We start from the raw sequence: 22,606 nt of genomic DNA on the forward strand, positions 1-22,606 counted from the left end.
TCAATAGTGAATTGCTGAAGCATCCAGGAAGGCGTGCCTCTAGGTCTCGGAGATGCCTCACTCATTGTAAGGATTCGCCGTGTTTCTAAATGAGCGAACCTCCTTACACGCCTTCGCCTTAGTTCCTCCTGTCAAGAATTTTCCCTTCCCGTCTCCTGGGTCACCCTTTCCCTCTGCCTAGATCGAATGGTAGCAGAACTCAGGGGAGTGAATCTTTGAGCAGATGGAACCCCTAGGAAGCACAGGGTGAAATAATGACACGGTTTAAGCTCCGTGACGACACGCTGGGCAAGCCCCTGCCCTTGTGCTGACCTCCCACTTCCTAAATTAGATAGGAAAAAAAAACCAGAACCCCACTTACTTCATTTTCACAAGTGGCCCTTCTGAGAAGGCTATAATGTTGAGCTTCCGTTGTACTTTTCTTTAGAGATAACAGAGGGTGCCCCCCTGCCCCCAGGGAGTGGGAGAAGTGATTGGAATGTTCCAACGTTGGAAAAGTAGGAATTGCGTGCCCAGAGGAGTGGGAAGCCATTTCAGTAGATTGGGGGAAGCATATTTATCAGTGCCCCTTGCCATGACCTTGGTTCTTCCAAAATGCTTTTAAGAGAAAGAATAAAGCACATGTCATCTTACTACCTATTTTTTGCATTGTTCCCTTGTCGCACATGGGCACAGATGTTTTTTCTGGTTTGAAACTGTCATAATTGAGACTAATAGAGACTTAAGTAATATTTAGTTCCCATCGAGATAAGCTAGCATTGAACTATTGTTTTACTTGTAGGGAAGAACTGAATTGTGTAAGTTGCCTGTTCTGGACAAACGTTGCCTAGTGAAAAAATTAACATCTTGACGGAAAGGAAATCTCACATGTTAATACTGCCCATGTGTCTCTTTTCACAAATGTCCTCATTTAAAACTCCGCCCTATATAGCATGAATGAAGGAAGGGGAGGGTTATTAGGGAATCTAGATTCCCCGCTAACTTAACCATTGATAACTGAGGCTACAGGCAAGATACGTATTTTGTAAATGGGGATAAAACTTTGGAAGCCGTCCAAGGCCCAGCTGCTTCCATAATTCTCTCCTCCCTCTTTTGGAGTGGAAATTATTGAAAGTCTGAGAATAATCAAAGCGTACAGATGGTCAGGCACAGGACTTGAGCTCTGATTTTCGTATATTCAAATTAAATGTATTTTAACGATACTTGCTTAAAGGGAATTTGTGAACTGTATTTTAAACATCAATATAAACTGGTCACGTAAGTCCTTTAGAGATCCCTAGTCCGTGTCTTTTAAAATGATCTTTAAGGTTTGTGCTTTCCTGTTAAGTATATGAAGGAAATAGCCAATAGACTGTTGGCTCCTCCCTGGGGAAGAAGCCTTGTCCTTTCTTTTTGTCTGTTTGCTTTCAGCTGGCACCAGGGGCAGTGTACAAAGAGGCACTTACTTGGGTGGTGGTTCATAGTGGAGGGAATGTCAAGAATGTGGGTTATCTTTAGACCTGCTTCGTTCTTAACAGAGAAGATAGAAACTAAGGAGCTCCTCTCTCTGTGGGAAGAGGGTCTTAGTCGAGGAATACTGCAGAAGGGACCACGGGACCTGAACATTGGGAATGAGGATTTACGTGTCTGTGCATGTGGGCAACGCCAACTCATTGGGGGCAGGGTTTCTCTGAAGAGTCTTCAGAGACTACTTTAAAATTCAAGAGAATGTTGCAGTTACTTGGCAACCGTGTCAGCTATGACGGAAACACACCTATACTCTGATTTTTTTTTTCCCCAGCACAGTAAAATTTTGTCATCTAGACACGCTTTCCTACTTACTGTTTTAGCAGCTGATAATGTACTTCTGAACGTTAGAAATGAGTAAGGGGGAGACACAGAATAACAGGAATAGCAGCACAGATCACTTGAAGAAGATGGCTAATACCTCCTTGCTCTGTCCTTCTGGGGTGGTGGTTATTGTGGGAGTGGGGGGTTGCTGTCTGGAATGAGGGCCTCTTCAGGGACTGCGCTTTCGTCTATAGCAAATTGAGGCTTTGTGTAGATGAGCTCACGTGTTTTAAACGGGGTGGGAGAGTGGAGCAATCTCAATTTAAACTATAGAATCAACATTTTCTCTAAAAATTATTCCTGGTTTTCAAGAGGCGTGGGTGGATCCTGTGAATTCTGTGATAAGGCACGTGCTTTGCCGACATCCTTATGTCCAAACATTTCTAGGGACTTTCATTGGTGGTGGGTGGTGTGTGGTGTGGGGGGGGAGAGGGTCTTTTCAGGCTGCAGATTGGGGTGGGGACTCCTTTTTTCTGTCTTTCACTTAAAGAATTTTAAGGACTCTTAGGCTGAGTTTTTTTAATGTGATGAAACGGTGAGTGTTCTTAGGTGAGCCCTAAACATATTTAAATTTGATACTTAATGATTTCTTTGCCAAGCTAAATAAAAGTAGCTAGTATGTAGATGTATTGCATTACCTCGTCCTTTCAAAAACACCAACTGAGGTAGGCACTCTTATTATCTCCATGCTTGAGAAGAAGAAAATTGAGACTTCAGAGTTAGTGATTTGCCCAAGGATAACACAGCTGGTCAGTGGTAGAGCCCAGGTTTTTAAATCAGACCTGTCTGGTTCGGAATGCAAAGGCATACGTTAATCATGGGAAGATGGTTTCCTTCCTTCAGTGGAGAAGATGGAAGGCCGCAGCGTAAATATTTGACAGCACATCCTCTCCCTCTTCACCCCAAGTGGAAGTGTCTGCTGGCAGGGCCATCCTGAGGCTCGTCACGATTTTCCCACTGGTCTCAATGCCCTGAGGTGCATGCAGATGGCGGGTCTTGAGCTTATGATGGCAGCATTAATAATGGATGGGTTGCTTTGCTCAGTCTGTGGCATAAGCTCATGCATTTCCATGAGCAGTATCCCAACAACTGTGCAAAACGATGGCGATCCGGAAAACCGCCGAAATGCTCTGCTCCCGGATCTTTGGTGTTGAGACGCTGTTCATAACTCCCAACCGTACCTTTCCCACATTTTCCTGTAGATTGGACGTGATAAATATGAGCCCGCGGCCGTGTCAGATCATGGCGACAAAAAGAAGGCCAAGAAAGAGAGGGATATGGATGAACTCAAGAAAGAAGTTGCTATGGTAAGTACTTAGGAGGACGATTGCTCTGTTCTCCTTAGAAATTCATCGTGTCTTCGTATATATCACTTATGTATACGATTTGCCCTCCAACCCACACCCTATCCTTCAGTCAGAGATTTAAAATAAAGCAATCGATTATTGCACTTGTACAGACCTTCCTGTGCATTGTAGAGGTGTGGGTATGGAAAACTTGCATTTGAAACGCTGTTAGAGGTTGGAAAAGTTTTCAACCACTGCGGCCTCATCGAAGGTCCACAGAGGACCTGGGCTCGAGGCCGTGGGCCTTTGCTTTTCTGTGTTTCTGGATTACACAGGGGGCACTTTGCAGGCTCCTGAGCTGCCTGTGGAGGCTTCCATTCTGGCAACCTGTCCAGAGTGTGTCTGTCTGGTTATCAGAGGGGGTGAGGGAGGTTTTACTAGCTCTCCAAGACCGAAGGTTTTCTCTGGAATGAAAAGGAAACCATCAGGCTTGCAGAGCTAGCAAATGATCACGATGAGTGACACTGATGCTCTTTAAAACTTTTTTTTTTTTAAATGATACAGTGTTTCATTCTTTGTTTCTGTTTCCCTTAGGATGACCATAAACTTAGCCTTGATGAACTTCATCGCAAATACGGAACAGACTTGAGCCGAGTAAGTTTCAATTTGAAACATTGTATACAGAATCCGAATTTCCTCTTAACCCCATTTCCCCCCCTCGCCCCCCCACACCACAGGCCTAACCTCAGGCACTGGAGGAGAATAATGACGGCCACTGCCTGGATATCTGCTATAGGCCATGCGCAGAGCGAGGGATTTCCTATGCTTTTTAAATATTTTGTTTCCAATGAATGGAGCACCAGACTGGAGACTGGGGAGCTGCAAAGCCACGCTCGTTTCCCAGCCTTTTGATTGCAGATCTCCCCTGTATTCTCCTCCCTGTTATACGGAGTTGCAACTTCCAACAATTCAAATTTTTGCACTTCACCAGCGAGCTCATTGCAGTATATCAAAACCTTGGTTCTTGGTTTGTTTTACACGGTCCAAAGAAACCTTTCAGTCAAAGGATTTTGTTACGAAATTTGCCATAAACAATATGAAAGGCACCAGTTGGGGGAGGGGTGGAGCTTGTTATTTCAAGACAACTACCATGTATTCCCGAAAATAAGAGCTAGCCGGACAGTCAGCTGTAATGTGTCTTTTGGAGCAAAAATTAATATAAGACCTGGTATTATATTGTATTATAATATTTTATGACACCTGGTCTTATAGTAAAATAAGAGTGGGTCTTATATTAATTTTCGCTCCAAAAGACGCATGAGAGCTGATTGTCTGGCTAGGTCTTATTTTCGGGTAAACACGGTACTAAAAATTCTGGGGAGTAGCTTGAATCCCAGCTAATATGTAGCCATTGTTTCAATAAATTATCAAGAAGTTCTAAGCAGGCTGAGCTCCGGGAGGAGGCCTAGTCAGGCCTCACTGACAGTTACTGTCGGGCAGTCTCTGAACGCATCACATGGGTCATCGCGCTTAAATTTTATGAGATTCTGAGAAAACGTCTTCTCCTTGACCCAGAGTCTGTTACTCCAATGCTGTGGGTCTGTTTCCTGACTTGTAAAATGGAATTAGTAATACCTAAAAAGGGTTATCGTGAGAATCAGACAGGTCATTTTGAAGCGCTGGATTCCGTGCCTGGCACGCACATAGCATTCAGACGTCTGGTGGTGCTGGTTTCTGTTCTGCCCAGGATCTCGTACATCATGAACTTGACACAGAGGACGGAGGGTCCTAAATGCGTCCTTGTTATCCCTTACTGTTTGATTTTTCCTTTCCCCGTTCTCCACACTCTGGTTAACTCAAATATTAAAAATAACACGAACCCAAACTACATATTAACAGACCCTTGAGGCAAAAATGTGAGTTTTTTTTTCTGACTTGGTATTTTGATAGTGTGAAAGTAATCACAGTTTCCCCTTGTAACAGGAGACATGTCTACTGTCTGTCGTCAGTGAATCTTGGTTTCAAGGCCCATTAGACAATAGAGTGGACTTTTCCACTGAATACTTTTCAATTGACAGGTGTCCTCGGGGTTAGTTAAAATATACACGTATGTGAACTCTTCCCTGCCAGATAATTGGTTTAATTACTATCCAAAGAATAAAGTTCTATACTTAAAACTTGGCTGTGAACCCAATAATAGGTTAGATTGCAACAGAGATTTTTTATTTTTTTTTCTCCTTTGATATTTACAGAGGGTTTTGTCTAAAACTTAGAAGAGACCAGACTGGATTCAAACTTGTCCCTCGATCAGTTTTTTAAAAAGAATTTTGGTCTGGTGGGTGGGCTCCTCGGGAAACTTCGGGCTGTTGTTTGCCCGGAGCATAGGGGGATCCTCAGAATTTGGCATGTTTTCCCTTTGCTTGGGAAGCGTTGTTTCCTCCTAAATCCTGTATTGCAGCGTTCCAGCCATCAGGTAGTTATATTACCTCGTAAGGGCTGGAGCCGTGTGTCCTATTTACATTCCTCTACCTCTCAGGGCTTAACTCCTGCGCGAGCAGCTGAGATTCTGGCCCGCGATGGGCCGAACGCCCTCACCCCCCCTCCCACCACGCCAGAATGGGTCAAGTTCTGCCGGCAGCTGTTTGGGGGGTTCTCGATGTTACTGTGGATTGGAGCGATCCTGTGTTTCTTGGCGTACGGCATCCAAGCCGCCACAGAAGAGGAACCTCAAAACGATAATGTGAGTGGTGCACTTGTAATTTGGGTTATCGTCTGCGCATAAAGTATCCTCTCGGTCTTTGCCACCCGCTTATTTTCTTTGCTAAAATTTGTAGTTGTTAGGTTTCAATTCCATTTGACATTCAGTTACTACATTAGTGTACAGCATCGTGGTTGGACGTGTATGTAACTTGCAAAGTGGTCCGCGCCCCTCCCCCCATAAGTCCAGTACCCACCTGGCACCATATACAGTCAGTACGATATTGACTGTATTCCCTGTGCTATACTTTTACATCCCCGTTTTGTAACTGCCAATTTGTACTCCTTAATCCCATCACCTTTACACCCCGCCCCCAGTCCCCCTTCCATCTGGCAACTCAGTTGCTGAGTGGTTTTAAACACCGGGGAAATGTAGTGTCGGTAACTATTGCCTTCAAGACCCGGCCATTCCTCCTCCTCCGATTCAGGTTTCTCTCCCCTGCAGGGGCTCGTGCAGGCTGGACGTCCACACTGCACGTTGCTTCTGTGAACAGGTGGCTCTGCCCAAGTCCTCACCTGGACCGGCTGCCATTTCCTAGGCGACAGGGCACAGCTTTAATATGCATACATTACACATGTCCGGAAATGTTTGGTAGCCATTTCTCAAAAGTCACAAGTTGTTCCCGAACATTTCTTTGTTTTACTAAAGCAGCAAAAACTGATTCATCTCGAACCTTCCAAATGTCTGTTAGGTTAGTGACCGTGTCCGTGTGACTCCAGTTCTGACCCTCCTGTATATATGGTCTCTAGAAAGAGAAATCTGGAGACATGAGTTCTATATTTCTGTTTTTCGTTCCATCAAAAATGAACCGAATGTTTCCAGTTCTTCACTCCGAGCCGTGCGGTCCTAACTAAGGTCCTGGCTTGTTTGTTCCCTCCCAGCTGTACCTCGGTGTGGTGCTGTCTGCTGTCGTCATCATAACGGGTTGTTTCTCTTACTATCAAGAAGCCAAAAGTTCAAAGATCATGGAATCCTTCAAAAACATGGTTCCTCAGGTACCTGCCTGCTGCTTTGTCCTTTCCCATCGGGTGACTTTGACAGCCCCAAGAATGTGAACAAGAGTGAGGTTCAGGTTCTCTAAGAATTTGGTGACTCCCTCAGAGAGAGGGGTGCCTTGACCTCCCACCCGAAACCACCCCAGAAAGTGGCTATCTTCCCTATGAACGGACCCAGAAAGAGCAAGCACAGTAGGCATGACAGGGCTGCCTCCTAGATAACGGTGGCCCAAGTGTTGTGACTTACACGAATGAAAAGATTGATAATCTCTGTTAGGGCACATGAAAATGGTCTCAGTTATACATGCAGGTAACTAGGACTGCGGGTCTTGGGTAGCGTGATGTTCTTGTTTGGACGTTCCTTTCCGGTTGGTGGCCATCTTGATCTCTGGTAACGGTGTGAACTATTTTCCGCTTCCAAAGCAAGCCCTGGTGATTCGAAACGGTGAGAAAATGAGCATAAATGCAGAGGAAGTCGTAGTCGGGGATCTGGTGGAAGTGAAAGGAGGAGATCGCATCCCCGCTGATCTCAGAATCATATCTGCAAACGGCTGCAAGGTAGGCTGACCTGGGTGGGTAGGTTTGACCCCTGCTGTTGGGGCAGAGCGTGGCGTGCAGTCCCGCATCCTGTGACAAGGCCCGTGTACTCACGACACTCCTTCCTTTTTCTCACCAATAGGTGGATAACTCCTCCCTCACCGGTGAATCAGAACCGCAGACCAGGTCTCCAGATTTCACAAACGAGAACCCGCTGGAGACGAGGAATATTGCTTTCTTCTCCACCAACTGCGTTGAAGGTTAGACCATTTTCAGGCAGTGTTCCGCACGGCTTGGCCTTGAGCCACAAAGCCCAAAAAAGCCATGGACACAGTTTCTCGTTTTATCGACTCTATTTCTGACCGTTCCACTCGTGCACAGAGCAGAAGTGGTTCCCTTGCTGGCAGGGAACCAGGGACACCTCGTGGCCGTTTCCCCTCGTCCTCCACCTCCCGTGTGCCCTTTCTGTTGGCAGCCCTCATGTAGCCTGGAGTTTGTAACTGCTTCCTGCTAATGGATAGAAATCCCTTCGCCACTGTCTCTGTGGTTTAAAACAAATAGCACGTACCACCCAAGAGCTGGCCCTTAAAAACGTGTGTTTCTGTCTCTTTTCACCAGGCCCGTTAATAGTGCGAATTGTGTGACTTCTTTGGTCAAATTTGGTACGATTTTCCCTCCCCTTCTTTTTTAAGGCACTGCCCGGGGCATTGTTGTGTACACTGGGGACCGCACTGTGATGGGAAGGATCGCCACGCTCGCTTCCGGGCTGGAAGGGGGCCAGACTCCAATCGCTGCCGAAATTGAACATTTCATCCACCTCATCACGGGCGTGGCTGTGTTCCTCGGGGTGTCCTTCTTTATCCTCTCGCTGATCCTCGAGTACACCTGGCTTGAGGCCGTCATCTTCCTCATCGGTATCATTGTCGCCAATGTGCCAGAGGGTCTGCTGGCCACTGTCACGGTAAGAGGCTCGGGGAAAGCCATGGTCGCTCGGGGTTGACGCAGGTCAGCTGGTGTGAGTGTAAGCCTCATCCGCTCCCCTTTCCCGAGGGGCCGCCTGCTTACGTGTCATCGCAAGTTGGCATAGAGGGTTCTTGAGAGCCACATAGTGGGGTTAGACAGTGGGAGAACTGCCAGTGTGGTTTCATAGGGAAGATAGTCCCCCAGAAGCATAAACCTTGTGTGTCCGTCCTCACGTGATCCAGACCAGCACAAGGGCAAAGGAGAACTTGGGGGGTGAGTGGGGGAAGTCAGATGTGCCTAATCCTGGCTATTTTCACGTTTGTCAATACATAGCTTATTTGGGGGGAAAGGAAAGCCTCATCCAAATACATCCATGTCACCCTTACTCTTCCGACTTTGCCGGAAAATTGGAGAGTTAATTATAGACACATTCCTTCTCTGTTAGGGTGTAGCCAGGGTTTGTGTCGCACTCCAGCTAGGTGGAGATTGAAGTAATCTGGTCCCTAACGTTTTTTTAGGTGTGTCTGACCCTGACTGCCAAACGCATGGCCAGGAAGAACTGCTTAGTGAAGAACTTAGAAGCTGTGGAGACCTTGGGGTCCACGTCCACCATCTGCTCCGACAAAACTGGAACGCTGACTCAGAACCGGATGACGGTGGCCCACATGTGGTTTGACAATCAGATCCATGAAGCCGACACCACGGAGAATCAGAGTGGTACGATGAGGGCCCGCCCCACACTTGCCACAGCTGTTCACGCTGCCTGTTTTTGAACTCATTTGATAAAGAGTCAGGGGCATGGGTTTTAGGTTTTGTTTTGTGTTGTGATTTTTGGGGTTTTTTTTGTTTGTGCTTGTTTTGTAGTATGTCAATAGAAAAGTTGAATTTACCGTACAAATGTGGTTGGGAAATACCTAAGACCTGATTAGTTTAATTAATTGGGAAATGACATGCAGCGTTTGCATTGTCGTAGGACTTGAGTGCAAAGTTAATGCCTTCTTTTCCTGCCTTTTCTTCTTGCTGCCATCAGGTGTCTCGTTCGACAAGTCCTCAGCCACCTGGCTCGCCCTGTCCAGAATCGCGGGCCTTTGTAACAGGGCTGTGTTTCAGGCTAACCAGGAAAACCTGCCTATCCTCAAGGTATGCTCAGGAGTTCCTGTTAGCCCTCAGGCTGTCTTGCGGTGTGTAGGTACCTTACAAGGGTCACCCTGTGAGTGCCCCTTTTGAACAGCACGTGACCTTTGTGGTCTGTAAATAACTATTCATAGGAGGACACTGGGAACGGTCCATGTGATGCTTGGTTGTGTATAATTTGCATTGCTACGAGCTCTCAAAAGTTCTGACAGTATCGGTGGTCCATATAAGTTGGAAAAAGGGGAATCTATACTTAAAACTGACCAAAGGCGAGTAGAGGGAGATGGGAAGAAGGAGGTGGGAGGCAGTCTTTCCTGGTGAAAACCCTAGTTTTGCTGTTCTGACTCAAGACGCTGTCACCTACCCTCGCAGGCAGTGAGGGCTACTCGTGGGGCTTGATAATTACATTTGCATGTTAGGATACAGTAGAGGCCAATAAATCCCTTTAAGCCATTTATTTTCTTAAAATAGCTCAGCTATCTCTCTTATCTTCCGTGTTCTTAGCTTGCTTGCTAATGATGCAAAAATAAGCTCAGCCTCATGGAATGCACATGAAATTTGAAATGAGATTTTGCTGTGTTGCCTGGTGAAGACAATTTTGGAAAGGCCATGAGCTGGACAAGGTTCTTGAGGACGGGGACGAGGACGAGCCGTGGGAGGCCTTGGGGCTCCCTGGTTCTCCGCCAGGCTAGGCTGCCTGTGGTAGCTCTGGGTAGAAACCCAGTTGTCAGAGAGAGAAAGTGGCGGAGATGGAACTGAGCTAGACGGCTTCTGTTGTGCAGACGGCTCATTCATTCTTTAAAGGAGGTTGTCTTGTCATTGAACTGGTGTTGATTCAAGGAGGGTGTTGTTATCTTAGGATAATACTTCAGAGGCCTGCTTCGTGTTTTTCCTTGCCTCAAAAAGGAAGTTCTCTAGGCTCTGAGCAAGGGGGGGTGGGATGCACGAGCACCACATCTTTCCTGATTTAAAAGCCCCAGGGAGATAGCTTTAGATGTTGTTTCTAAGTATTTCAGGAGTTGGGACTATGTTAATGGCATTACACCCCTCCCCACCCCACCCCTCTATCCCCCGCCAGCATCATGCGGCAGCCCTATTCTGCTTTAATAACTGGCTTTTATTAAAAATGATGCCATTTATTTCATGTTTCTTACCAAACCTGGCCTCCTTTCTTATTAAACAGGGCCACTGGTGTTTGTAAGTGAGTATTAATTTCTTCATCTGTAAATGCAGCCTTGCAGGTCTCTTAAGTTCTAAAATGTTTATGTAAAAGTTTGCAACTGAAAATGTTTTTAGTGTGTCAGGATATATATATATATGTCGCACTGCAAGTGTATTACACAAAAGATACGTATGTGTTACTTGCAGTGTGCGTGTTAACGAAATCGTTCCTCTTGGAGCAGATAATAGCTTTCAGTTCACGTCCTTCAAGCGCAGATATTTTTGCATAATTATGTTTAGAATATAGAGTCCTCCACTCTGCCCTTGACACAGTTTGTCCCCAGTCCTGAGAACCAACGGCCTTTTCTTTTACATGGAAGGACAATAAACGGTGCTGTAAATAAATGTTCCCTTTCTCAGTAGGTATGTTCCGATTCATAACCCAAAATTTGTACTTGGGAATAGTGTTGGCTTGGAGACTTTTCAACAGCAGAAGATAAAAAAAATAGGCTAAAGTAGGTGGGAAGGGTGTTTTGCTTCTCCCAAGGGTAGGTGACACCTTCAGGTGCCTTTCTTTTACCAGAAGCCGGTTTGGGGAGCGGGGGCACGGGGAGGGCTGGCTAGGAGGAGGTATGAGTTTGCATCTGGAGGGCGGTGGGCGACAGGGAGTCCTATCCCTCCCACCGCTGCTGCTCTTCTCCCACCCTCTCCTACTTCGGATGAGCCTGGAATACGTTCCATTTTTTCTGTTTTGCAGTGGTGCCTGGGTGCAGCGTTTTCGGGGTGATTAACAGATGCTGTCTCTCTTCACAGCGGGCAGTGGCAGGCGACGCCTCTGAGTCAGCACTCTTAAAATGCATCGAGCTGTGCTGCGGTTCTGTAAAGGAGATGAGAGAGCGATACGCCAAAATCGTCGAGATTCCCTTCAATTCCACCAACAAGTACCAGGTCGGAAGAGCTGGGCGGGGCCGCTGGGGGGGGGGCAACGGGACAGAGAGGGGACGAGAGAACACGAGCTGGAAGAACCGGTCCCCCTTTTGGAAATTTACAAGCTTAAATGCTTTTCTAAAATTATTCAAGCTTCTTTGGAAAGCTGCAGCTGAAAACCCTATTTTATTGGAATATCGGGAGGATAAATGAAGCCGCCGTTAAAATGTTGTTCGGGCATATTTATGTGCTGTTTGGTGTGGGGAGGGGGCTAGGTCAGGGTCTAGCTGCACAAGTGCACGCCAGCCCCTTTGTTCCTGGTTTTTCTTCAGGAAAATTGTGTATACGAACGCGTTTCAGGAATTCATGCATCGATCATCGCGCTTGTTTTTTCTGTAGCATTCGAAGTATGCTACAAGGAAGGAGGCGCGTCAGGATTCAGACCTAAGGGCTCTTGATGTTTTCCTGCCGCAAAGACTAGATAGTAAGGGAGCTTGGTTTCCCCCCGTGGGAGGCCACACCCATTGACATGTGAACGATCCCTTCCAGTTGTCCATTCACAAGAACCCCAACACGGCTGAGCCCCGACACCTGCTGGTGATGAAAGGTGCTCCAGAGAGGATCCTGGACCGCTGCAGCTCCATCCTTCTCCATGGCAAGGAGCAGCCCCTGGATGAGGAACTGAAAGACGCCTTCCAGAACGCCTACCTGGAGCTGGGCGGCCTGGGAGAGCGAGTGCTAGGTACCTAGAGAACCCGGTCCCACCACCAGCCATCATGCTAACCTCTCGAGCTTGTTACCCCCCACCCCCCGCCCCGTAGGCCTTTCTGGGGCAACCCTCCTACTTCTTGATTTGCCCCCTATTGTTTTGGAAACAGTAGGTGCCGGAGAAAGTATTCTGTGGGTTGGGCCGTGGGCAGCAGAATCCTGCTCGTTTGCTTTCTGACTTGAACTTAGACCTTTGTTCAGTTCTGTTTGCCTAAAAAAAAAAAAAAAAAAGGGAGAAGAGTGTCATTTTCTAACCTTTGCTGCTATGTCCATGATCTGTATACACTTAATGAAATTAAAATTAATTCCTAGGGTATTTAGAATAAAGCCATTTCCTGACTGACATAGAAGGGTTGTGAATTTACGTGGGAACAGTGCAGTCAGCTCATGCATGAGACGGGTGGTAAACTCGGGCCTAGGACACTACCTGTCCTTTCTCCTCTGCCAGCCCCTGGGGATGAAAAGGACATTTACCATTGTAGAATATAATTGGGCAGGTGGCATTTACAATGTTCTGTAGGTTGACAGATAAAAATTCTCCCTGTTCCCCTTGGCTTGGGTAACTGAAACCCGGTTGCCTCGTGTGCCGTACTCTGGTTTCATACCTGCTCCTTCTCCAGAGGTGTCTTCCTGATGTCTCCGTCCAACTGAAAGATCCCTCTCTTCTCTCACGTGTTTGCTGTTTCCCCACCTCCTCCACCCCAGAGTAGGAGCAGTCTTCTGTGAGCCCACATGGCACCTTAAACCACTTAAAAATACACTGGAGCCTCAGACAGCATGCGAGGGAACGTCTTGAGTGTCACGATTCTTGTATTAACAGTAATACCAGACGATAACCCCTTGGGTAGAACATGTCCAATCTGCAGTTACCCTCAAAGTAGCTAGCACGATGGCTCCCACGGGCGCTCAGCAATACAGTTTGGTTAAATGAACAGTGAGCAGAGATGTGGCCTTGATTTTGCCAGAGAGGGAAGCTGAGACGACGTAAGGACGTGATGTGCCAAATCTAAGCAACGGAGCAGGCAGGTCCATCTTCCCCACATTAAACAGTTTCTCTTCCTCTGAGGCCTGGTGATAGAGAGTCTGTCTTTTGCGTGTGTTTTCTTTCAGTGACTCTGTATCATTCATAAATGTTAAACAAAACCTTCATTCTGTGATAAAATTAGACTTTCAAAACTAGTCCAAAGTCAACATTCAGCCCAAGGTAGACGGCATGAATAACAGGCCGCCCCTGTCCTCGGCTGCCTCTGTCACTGCGTCCTCACCGGCTGCCTGGCCTCCTTGCAGGTTTCTGCCACCTCTTGCTGCCGGACGAGCAGTTCCCCGAAGGCTTCCAGTTTGACACAGACGAAGTGAATTTCCCTGTTGAAAATCTCTGCTTTGTTGGTCTCATCTCCATGATTGATCCTCCCAGGGCTGCCGTGCCCGACGCCGTGGGCAAGTGTCGGAGTGCTGGAATTAAGGTATGTCCCATCTGCCTCAGTGGCACCCCCGAGTGCCTGGGGGCACCCGGCTGAGTGATGTGGTCCCTTGGGGGGGGGGGACACGTGGCCAGCTGGTTTTCTCACCTGGAGAGGATGCTCTTCTCCAAAGCTTTAGTTTCCACCAGAGAAGACCAAATAGTATTAAAATGTTGGTGTAAACAGATGAGGGATTTAAATAATACTTTTTTGGGGAAGGAAACGTAAGCACATTAAAAAGGGCAAAAGATTCAGTAAGGGTTTCAATTTTGAAATAGTTGCATAATTCTAAATTGATTTGTGCAGTGACTGGCATGTCTGCGGTGTTTTCAGTTAACTGTGGACCTGGTTATGAATGGTTGGTGTTCTCTGTCTCTTTTTTTTTTCCCTTCCTTAAGCTGTGGAATACTAGTCAGTCCTAATGCCAGGTCGTTCATTTAGTCTTCCTGGTCGCTGGGTGTTGGATGCATCTTTTTCATTCTCATAAGTAATACTGCCCTGAAAGACTCTGTAAAAATTATTTCCTCATCACTTTGATTACATTATCCTAAGAGTATTTTTCTAAAGATAATCATTGGGTCGAAAAAGAATGGTAACAATTTTGAATTCTTGTTACATATTGCTCTCCCCCCAAATTGGGCCCGTTAGAGAATGCAACCGGCAATATGTGGCATCTTGACCCTACAATCCCACCTGCATTAGATTTTTATCGTGTTTTGGTAAACTTGAGTATTTTCATATGACTGTGTAAAAGGAAAAAACAGATAATCGTGTATCCTCTGTGGTCGTGTACACGATAAAAATCTAGGTATTGGCTTTGTTTTCTTTCTGTGAACACGTTTGTATTTTTGGCTCGTGAATGTTTGTCAGGTTCACATGTACATTCCTTTTCTTTTGACTTTCCAGGCTGAATCCTCCTTCAGATTTACTGATGCTTGAGGACTTACATAAGACATGTTAGGGGATGTTTGCTGAGCAGCCGCATTCAGTCAATTTTCCTGTTTCTTGTTACAGGTCATCATGGTCACCGGAGACCATCCCATCACCGCCAAAGCCATCGCCAAGGGTGTGGGCATCATCTCAGAGGGCAATGAGACTGTGGAAGACATTGCCGCTCGCCTCAACATCCCCGTGAGCCAGGTGAACCCCAGGTACGGCAGGACACTCGGAGCACAGTCTGCCTTGAATGTGCCCTTGGTGCTGGTCAGCAGTCTTCAGCCTGGTTCGATAATGGTTTGCTTCTAGGCTCGCTCTCTATAAGGGACTGTCCCTCCAGTGCCAGAAATCAACTGTAGCATTTTCTCATAAGCACTGCTTAGCTGATGCTTCACTGCCCTGAGCACTAGATACGGAAAGGCCGTAAAGTCGGCGTGAGTCCCACATTGCAGAGCTGGGAAGCTGAGTTGTAATCCCGCCATCCACGTAGCAGTCTAGCTTCTGGTTTCATGCTGCTCACCACGGGGTGGTACTCTTAGCGCCTTGTCCATTTCCAGGTCCACAGTAACGAAGTGAAATCGGGAAGACACAAGCCAAAAAGGTTCAGGCCAAAAAGGGAACATTTTGACAAAATAGAATAGATGATGGAAATAGATTTTTTTTTTTGGTGGGGGGGGCATGTTTTGTGAAGGTTTAGGGCCCTCCCCCTTACATGGGGTTTAGGAGAGAGTTTGGTGTTTCATCAGCTCTCCTACTGTCTAAAACTTGGTCATATCGTTTCAACATGTCTTTCATAAAAGACGGGGAAAGGACGATGGCAGACAGGCCTGTCCCACAGGTGCTTGTGAGTCTTGAATGAGCCAACACGTGAAAATGCGATGTAACCTGTAAAGTAACTGGATAGAGACCAGCTTTTCCATCCTGGGGGACATTGCCCCTGGCTTTGCGTTGTTCACGCCGTGTCCTGCATCGTATAGCAGCACCCCCTTGGGGATGAGTGTCACGCCGGTGACCTGATGGGGGGCCTTTGTTTCCCGATCCTGATCTTAGAGACGCCAAGGCCTGCGTGGTCCATGGAAGCGACCTGAAGGACATGACCTCCGAGCAGCTGGATGACATTTTGAAGTACCACACGGAGATCGTGTTTGCCAGGACCTCTCCTCAGCAGAAGCTCATCATCGTGGAGGGCTGCCAGAGACAGGTCAGTGTGCAGTCAGGGCCGGACTCGCCTGGGGCGCCACTGGCCTCAGAGGTCACCGTTGCAGCACAAAACAGAAAACAAAGCAGCGGTGTTGGGAAACGCGACCCAGCTCTTCTCAGGCCAGTAGGGTGTGTGTGCCAGGAAGAAGCACCGGGCGCAGAGAGAAACGTGATGTGATCATGGTTTGGTGGAGACACACACTTAACAGTACAGGTCTTCACTGTGGCTCCACGTCTGAGCCTCAGCGCTGGCCTGGAATAGCCATCCCCAGCTCCTGGCGTCCACGCTGGCCAGGTGAAGAGCCAGGAGACTCTCGTCCCACACCTTGAAAATACCTGGGGTGGGAGGTTGCGTAAGAGAGGTGGGGGTTTTCCGGAGTGCCGCTTGCCAAAGTCAGGACTTCGAGTCGCCCCTCCTTCATGGGGTCGTACGTTTGCTGTCATTCCTCAGTTCTCTTGTTTGGTGGCAGCTGTGTGGGTTCTGAGACTCCCTACAGCCTGTGGGAAAGGAGCAATGTCTGTCATGAGGAGAGGTGAATGGGGGCAGGCACCTCACTTATTTCCATCTCCAGACGCTCTGAATTCTTTAACCCACACCCCCTTCTTTCCCTCCTGGCAGGGTGCTATCGTAGCTGTAACTGGCGACGGTGTAAATGACTCCCCGGCTTTGAAGAAGGCGGACATTGGGGTTGCCATGGGAATTGCCGGCTCCGACGTGTCTAAGCAAGCTGCCGACATGATTCTCTTGGATGACAACTTTGCCTCCATTGTGACTGGAGTAGAGGAAGGTGAGAGCGCTACATCCAGTGTCAGCAGAAACGGATCCTGAGGCAGCCAGTCAGTAGAGCCACGTCTGCATGCTCGTGGGGCACGTGCAGCGTCTGGCCTGCCGCTTTCCGCAGTACAGTGAAAACATCTTGCTTTCCTAGGTCGTCTGATCTTTGATAACTTGAAGAAATCCATTGCCTACACCCTAACCAGTAACATTCCCGAGATTACCCCCTTCCTGATATTTATTATCGCCAACATTCCACTACCGCTGGGGACCGTCACCATCCTCTGCATTGACTTGGGCACAGACATGGTAAGTGACTGTCACCGGTCCACACATCCTAGTGTTACGGGGTGACGTCAGGGCTCACCACTGCCCCCCGGGGTCCACGGGACTGCCCTAGGAAAAGAAACCCGTTCAGTAGTGATGTCCAGCATCAAAGAATCAATGTCATTCTTACAAGGCAACTGCCAACACTGTTCATCAGATATCAATCTTCCCTTTTGTACAATTTTTGCTGTGGCTTTTAAACGTGACTTACGATGTCTCACGGTGTGAGAAACAGATTTCTAACGGGGAGGGCAAGGATTTTATAACACAGGTTCACAGTGTCACCTTCCCTGTTTGTGATAACTCGTTCTCACGCGTCCTCCCCAGGTTCCTGCGATCTCCCTGGCGTATGAGCAAGCTGAGAGTGACATCATGAAGAGACAGCCCCGAAACCCCAAGACGGACAAACTGGTGAACGAACGGCTGATCAGCATGGCCTACGGACAGATTGGTGAGCAGGAAGCGGGCGGATTCAAACCCGGAGTGGCGGTGTCTGCCGCAGCTTTCTGAGACTCCACACCTAGGGTGTCTTTCCCCTCCGTGACCTAGCGTGAAACTGGAGATTTCTTAAGAGTCTTTTTTCTGGGAGAAGCAATCTTTTGCTGGCTGCCCACTTACTTTTTCGTGGGAACTACGGTTCTTTAGGCTGAGCGTCAGTCACTCTGCCTGAGAACCGAGGGTGCCCTCCTCACTCAGCCTGTGGGAACGCCAGGCACAGTACCAGGGAAATGCATGCTTTCCACGGGGATACACGAGTATCGGGCACTAATCTGCATAGAGAGGAGGAAGGCGTTGAAAAAACAAGGTCACCCCCAAATGGTGACCTGCACCCCCATCCACCCCCTAGGGCTTGATTTCTGTTCCATCCGTGGAGCATGACCAGCTAACAGGTACTCTAAGCGGTAGGCAACGAAAATGCTCTTTGATCCCAAATCCTCCACCAGGGCAGCCCGGTGACGCCTCCAGGAGCCACTTACGGATTATTGGGCCGTGAACACTTGGGGGGAACGGAACAGATTAGCACCTTACGGAACTGCGGCAAGGATGAATGTGACAGTTGCCGGCAACAGAGTAATTGGCTGGCGGCCAGGGAGACCTCGTTTTGAGCAGAGAAGGAAGGCCCAGGTCCCGAATGTAGGATGAGATTTTGTCCTGAGGCATTTAGGGTAGTGTGGTTGGATTGGGTGCCGGGGGTAAGGACCCTGAAAGTGCCAAAGCCGTTCTTCCCACAGTGGCTGGCAAAGCGGCAATGGGTGAAAACTTGAGAGAGTAAGTGGGGAAGCAGATTTTTCTCCCCAAGGGTCATGTCCTGAATGAAGCAGGTGGTTAAGTAATAGGAGGATAGGGTTAGGGTTAGGGTTAGGTTAGAGTTAGGGTTGGAACCAGGATAGGGTTAGGGTTAGGGTTAGCGTTGGAACCAGTCTCCCTGTCCTGGCTCTTAAAAAGTGACTCAGTGGAGAGAGCCCTGGGCGAGGGCCATGGCCCTGGGTCCTCCATCCTGCCGGTCACGGCGACCAGCCTGGTGACAGAGACCTCGCTCGGGCCCTCGCAGGCCTGCTGCCCTGGCCAGGTGAAGGGTGTGGGGCCGATGCCTGGGCGTCGGGCTCGAGCCCTGAGTAGTTTTTCCCACCGTCAGGTATGATCCAGGCCCTGGGGGGTTTCTTCACTTACTTTGTGATTCTGGCTGAGAACGGCTTCCTCCCCATTCACCTGCTGGGCATCCGAGTGGACTGGGATGACCGCTGGATCAACGACGTGGAGGACAGCTATGGGCAGCAGTGGGTGAGTGAGGGCCTGACCAGCTCCTAGCACCCAGGGCAGGTGGCCGCCAGCCACCAGGCGCGGAGCCAGGCTCAGCTGTCTGCCTTGTGCATTTCAGACGTACGAGCAGAGGAAGATTGTGGAGTTCACCTGCCACACGGCCTTCTTTGTCAGTATCGTGGTGGTGCAGTGGGCTGACCTGGTCATCTGTAAGACCAGGAGGAACTCGGTCTTCCAGCAGGGCATGAAGTGAGTAAAGGGCAGACAGTCACGGGGGCTGGGGGTTTCTCAGCCCCGTGCGAAAAGCCCAGCACCCAACATGGCGAAGTGTCAGATCCCAAAGTGTTTGGAGCACATGGGGGAAGCAAAGTGGGGTCTTCCGGGGTTTTTCCACCTGACCTCGCATTCCTAACTACAGCTAATCCATAAAGACATGGGTCTGCCATTTAATACAGCGTGAGAAGATAAACTTCTGTTAGCCTTGTGTTAAGCATTTTCCCCCCTTGATTTTAGGAACAAGATCTTAATATTTGGCCTCTTTGAGGAGACGGCCCTTGCTGCTTTCCTTTCCTACTGCCCCGGAATGGGTGTGGCCCTGAGGATGTATCCCCTCAAGTAAGTTGATCCCCTTCCAGCCCCCAAAAGTGTGAAATAGTAAGTGTGGTCTTTCCTCTCGTGATAGCATCAGTCAGTGGCTGTTTACAGAACTTATGGGTGGCGTGTGCAGGAATTCCTCTGGTTGGGGAATTAGGGAAAGGCTGACTCATCAGGAAATCCGACACTGAATGGGTCTCCAGTGCTTGGCATTTGGCCTAAGGCTCCGGTGCCTGGTAATTGCTGACTACTTACCTGCGTTGAGCACTCGGGTCCTCACCTCTCTACAGCCATAGTCCAATTGTCTTTAGAGGCCAACTGGAGGTATCCTGGAATGTGGAGACCCAGATTCAAATCTTGATTTGCTTACCTAGTCACTGTGTGTCCCCTCGGAAACCCCCCCGCCTTTGTGGGCCTCTGCATCTTCTGCTCGCAAAGGAAGAAGAGCAGCAGATCTAAGGTCCTTTTGGCTTTACACTCGATCAGAGGAAGCCAGCACCCAGACTGGCCTTAAGCACAGCAACCAACTGTAACTCTGGTAAACTTGAATTTCCACCTACAGGATTTGCCATGAACTCTTCAGTAGCTTTTTTAAATACTGAGTCTGTTTGGTATCTGCTAACTGGTGGAGGTTAAGCCACTACAACCTGATTAAAATGTGCTGAGTCACAGAATGTGGGACCCATCCAACACGAGCTTTTGCTTGAAAACATCAGCCTCCCCGTCCTTGCTCAGACCCATGTGGACAGCTCTCCACTAGCCTGTTGCCATCAGCTCCTTCCATTCCTCTTATCCTTGAAGGAACCCAAACCCTGATGGCTTCACTGACGCCCTGCTGTGTACATACAGGCGTCGGCTGTGTACAAGGGCAGCCCGGGTGTCTCCCGTTAGGGTCCCAGCCTGCCTTTCTAGCCTTACCGTCTCCCACCCACGCTGACGTTAGGTGAATTCCGCACTCGCTTCCCCGCCCGTGTGTTTGGTGGGGCTGTCCCCGTGCAGTGTCGCCCTCCTGGGGTTTGCAGTTGCACCTCCTCTGTGGCGTTACTTGTTGTTTCTGGTCCCCACTAGGATGATTATCTTGAAGGCATGGACCACAATGTCTTGTTTGACTTTGTAGCCCCGGCACAGATGTCATATAACAGGGGCAAGCCATGTCCAGGTGGAATGCTGGCCTCTTGGGCCACTGTTGAACAAGAGGCGGCCAGAGCTCTCTAAAAGGCCGAAATGGAAACTCACCCTTAAAACTCATCTGGCCGCCTGGCTAGGACTAGAGAGTTTGTTGTGGGCAGGTTCTACCCCTTTTGGAAGGTGGTGCCGTTACCCTGGTGCCTGTGTCAAGTGAGGACATATTTTAGCTGCTATGGAGGACACACAGGACAGGAGGAGGGGACTGCCAGAGTTCTGCCCAGGGACAGCTTTCCTCACATGTTGGCTGTAGGAAGCTGGTATGCAAGAAAGTGTGACCCTCCCAGGAAGGCTGCCCAGGGCGCCTGCCTGTCTCCAGGCTGGGAACTGTGGCAGGAGCCCCTGGCCTCCCGAAGGCTTTGGTCTCTGTTACGGCTCAGCTTTTTCATTGCCCACTTCTGGCACTCAGCACACACAGCCGAGTGTCCCAAATTGCATCGTCAGAGACCCAATTCAAGGGGTGAATGAACGGGGTCTGGTAGTTTTGTCATTTCAAATGCCAGAGCATTCGACATGCATTGGAACTTCTTAAACACTTTAAAAAGGGAAGAGAGAAAATGTCCAGTTGCCCTGGGATTGTCCACAAAAAAAAATCTAAACTTACCCTACAAATGAGCTCGTATGCAAAGCAAACTGAAGGTGGGTAGGGGATTGATTCCTTTATCAAGTCTACAGTCTGACTCCTGCCTCCAAGCCCTGGGCACACAACGCCAGTCTTGTTTTTAAGGCATTTGCATGCGTTCTGTATTAATGGTTTAGTGGTTACCCTGAATGTACTTGGTTTCTCCTTTCAGACTGATGAGCTCATTTTCACTATGGTGACATGCAGCCTCTCTTTTCTTCCTTTGAATTGTGTTCATGTATAAACTGGTACCTGATTCTGTTTCCAGACCTACCTGGTGGTTCTGTGCCTTCCCCTACTCTCTTCTTATCTTCGTGTACGACGAAGTCAGGAAACTCATCATCAGACGAAGCCCTGGAGGTAAGTGACGGGCAGTTTCAGTTGGGTGGAGAGCGTGGTTATAATGCTATGGGCTTCTGTTACGGTTCCTGTGACGTGTCTGGGCTGCCTCCTGCTAAGGCCGCTGGGCCAGCCCCCTGTAAACCGATGCCAGTTGCAATCCTCAGAAGCAAATCTCAGTTAAGGTTTTAGAACCAAGCAAATCACAGACCAAGTACAATGCAGTGGAGACTTTGTCAGAAATCTATAAACTGTCTTTCCAATTAACATGCTGTTCTTAAAATCATTGAACTAAATAGACAGTTGTGGTCCCACACGGGATTGGGGTGTCCCCCTCAGGGCGGGTCTGCTCACTTTTTCCCTCTGTACACAAGAGCGAGGAAGGCTGACTGTCGCCTTTCTTTGTCTCTCTTTGCCGCCTGCAGGCTGGGTGGAGAAGGAAACCTACTATTAGACCCCGTCCTGCACGCCACGGAGCATCGTGCCCCACACTCTGCACCCCTCACCGCCCCCTCTTTGTGTACTTCAGTCTTGGAATTCGGAACTCTACCCTGGTATGAAAGCACCGAAGCATGTGGGGGAAGCCAGACGTCCCCGAATGAAGCATGTAGCTAATATATGGGGGGGTGGGGGGAGGGCTGCCTGACAAACATCCATCTGCGGGAATGACAGTGGGGAAGGTTTTTATGTGCCTTTTTGTTTTTGTAAAAAGGAAACCTCGGAAAGACTGAAAGAATACATTTTATATCTGGATTTTTACAAATAAAGATGGCTATTATAATGGAATTTGTCTTGTACCCTTATCACTTCTGTGTGCCCGAGGTCTGGGTCCGATAGGTCTGGCCCTGGCGGGCCTCTGGGCTGGCAGCTCCACCAGCACCACCTGGGAACTTGTTAGCACGGCAAAGCCAGAGCCACTGAACCAGAAGCCAGCCAGCAGTCGGTTTTAATAAGCTCTCCAGGTGATACCGAGTCAACTGCAGCTTCCAACCCACTGACTAAGAGGAACTTTCTCTCCGAGCTCTTGGTCTGAGTGACGCATCTTCCC

At 48.6% G+C, this 22,606-nt stretch overlaps 1 protein-coding gene across 2 annotated transcripts in view; it reads left to right on the plus strand.

Moving 5' to 3' along the window:
* ATP1A1 (ATPase Na+/K+ transporting subunit alpha 1) overlaps positions 1 to 22,344 on the plus strand; it is a 29,453-nt gene extending 7,109 nt beyond the window's left edge. For both annotated transcript variants that reach the window (XM_074319019.2, XM_074319020.2), the window contains exons 2-23: positions 3,033 to 3,137; positions 3,711 to 3,770; positions 5,653 to 5,856; positions 6,756 to 6,869; positions 7,293 to 7,427; positions 7,549 to 7,666; positions 8,099 to 8,367; positions 8,888 to 9,086; positions 9,400 to 9,509; positions 11,478 to 11,612; positions 12,141 to 12,333; positions 13,647 to 13,822; positions 14,834 to 14,970; positions 15,806 to 15,956; positions 16,575 to 16,743; positions 16,885 to 17,039; positions 17,385 to 17,508; positions 18,694 to 18,839; positions 18,937 to 19,067; positions 19,332 to 19,433; positions 21,488 to 21,579; positions 21,984 to 22,344. In XM_074319019.2, coding sequence (XP_074175120.1) covers positions 3,033 to 3,137; positions 3,711 to 3,770; positions 5,653 to 5,856; positions 6,756 to 6,869; positions 7,293 to 7,427; positions 7,549 to 7,666; positions 8,099 to 8,367; positions 8,888 to 9,086; positions 9,400 to 9,509; positions 11,478 to 11,612; positions 12,141 to 12,333; positions 13,647 to 13,822; positions 14,834 to 14,970; positions 15,806 to 15,956; positions 16,575 to 16,743; positions 16,885 to 17,039; positions 17,385 to 17,508; positions 18,694 to 18,839; positions 18,937 to 19,067; positions 19,332 to 19,433; positions 21,488 to 21,579; positions 21,984 to 22,012 — 3,054 coding nt within the window. In that variant the 3' untranslated portion in view covers positions 22,013 to 22,344. The remainder of the gene's footprint in view (positions 1 to 3,032; positions 3,138 to 3,710; positions 3,771 to 5,652; positions 5,857 to 6,755; positions 6,870 to 7,292; positions 7,428 to 7,548; positions 7,667 to 8,098; positions 8,368 to 8,887; positions 9,087 to 9,399; positions 9,510 to 11,477; positions 11,613 to 12,140; positions 12,334 to 13,646; positions 13,823 to 14,833; positions 14,971 to 15,805; positions 15,957 to 16,574; positions 16,744 to 16,884; positions 17,040 to 17,384; positions 17,509 to 18,693; positions 18,840 to 18,936; positions 19,068 to 19,331; positions 19,434 to 21,487; positions 21,580 to 21,983) is intronic.
* The last annotated feature ends 262 nt before the right edge of the window (positions 22,345 to 22,606 follow it).

The sequence above is a fragment of the Rhinolophus sinicus genome, chromosome 7 (genome assembly GCF_057876585.1).
Source record: "Rhinolophus sinicus isolate RSI-liver-muscle chromosome 7, RSI-T2T, whole genome shotgun sequence".
NCBI classification, from domain to species: Eukaryota; Metazoa; Chordata; class Mammalia; order Chiroptera; family Rhinolophidae; genus Rhinolophus; species Rhinolophus sinicus.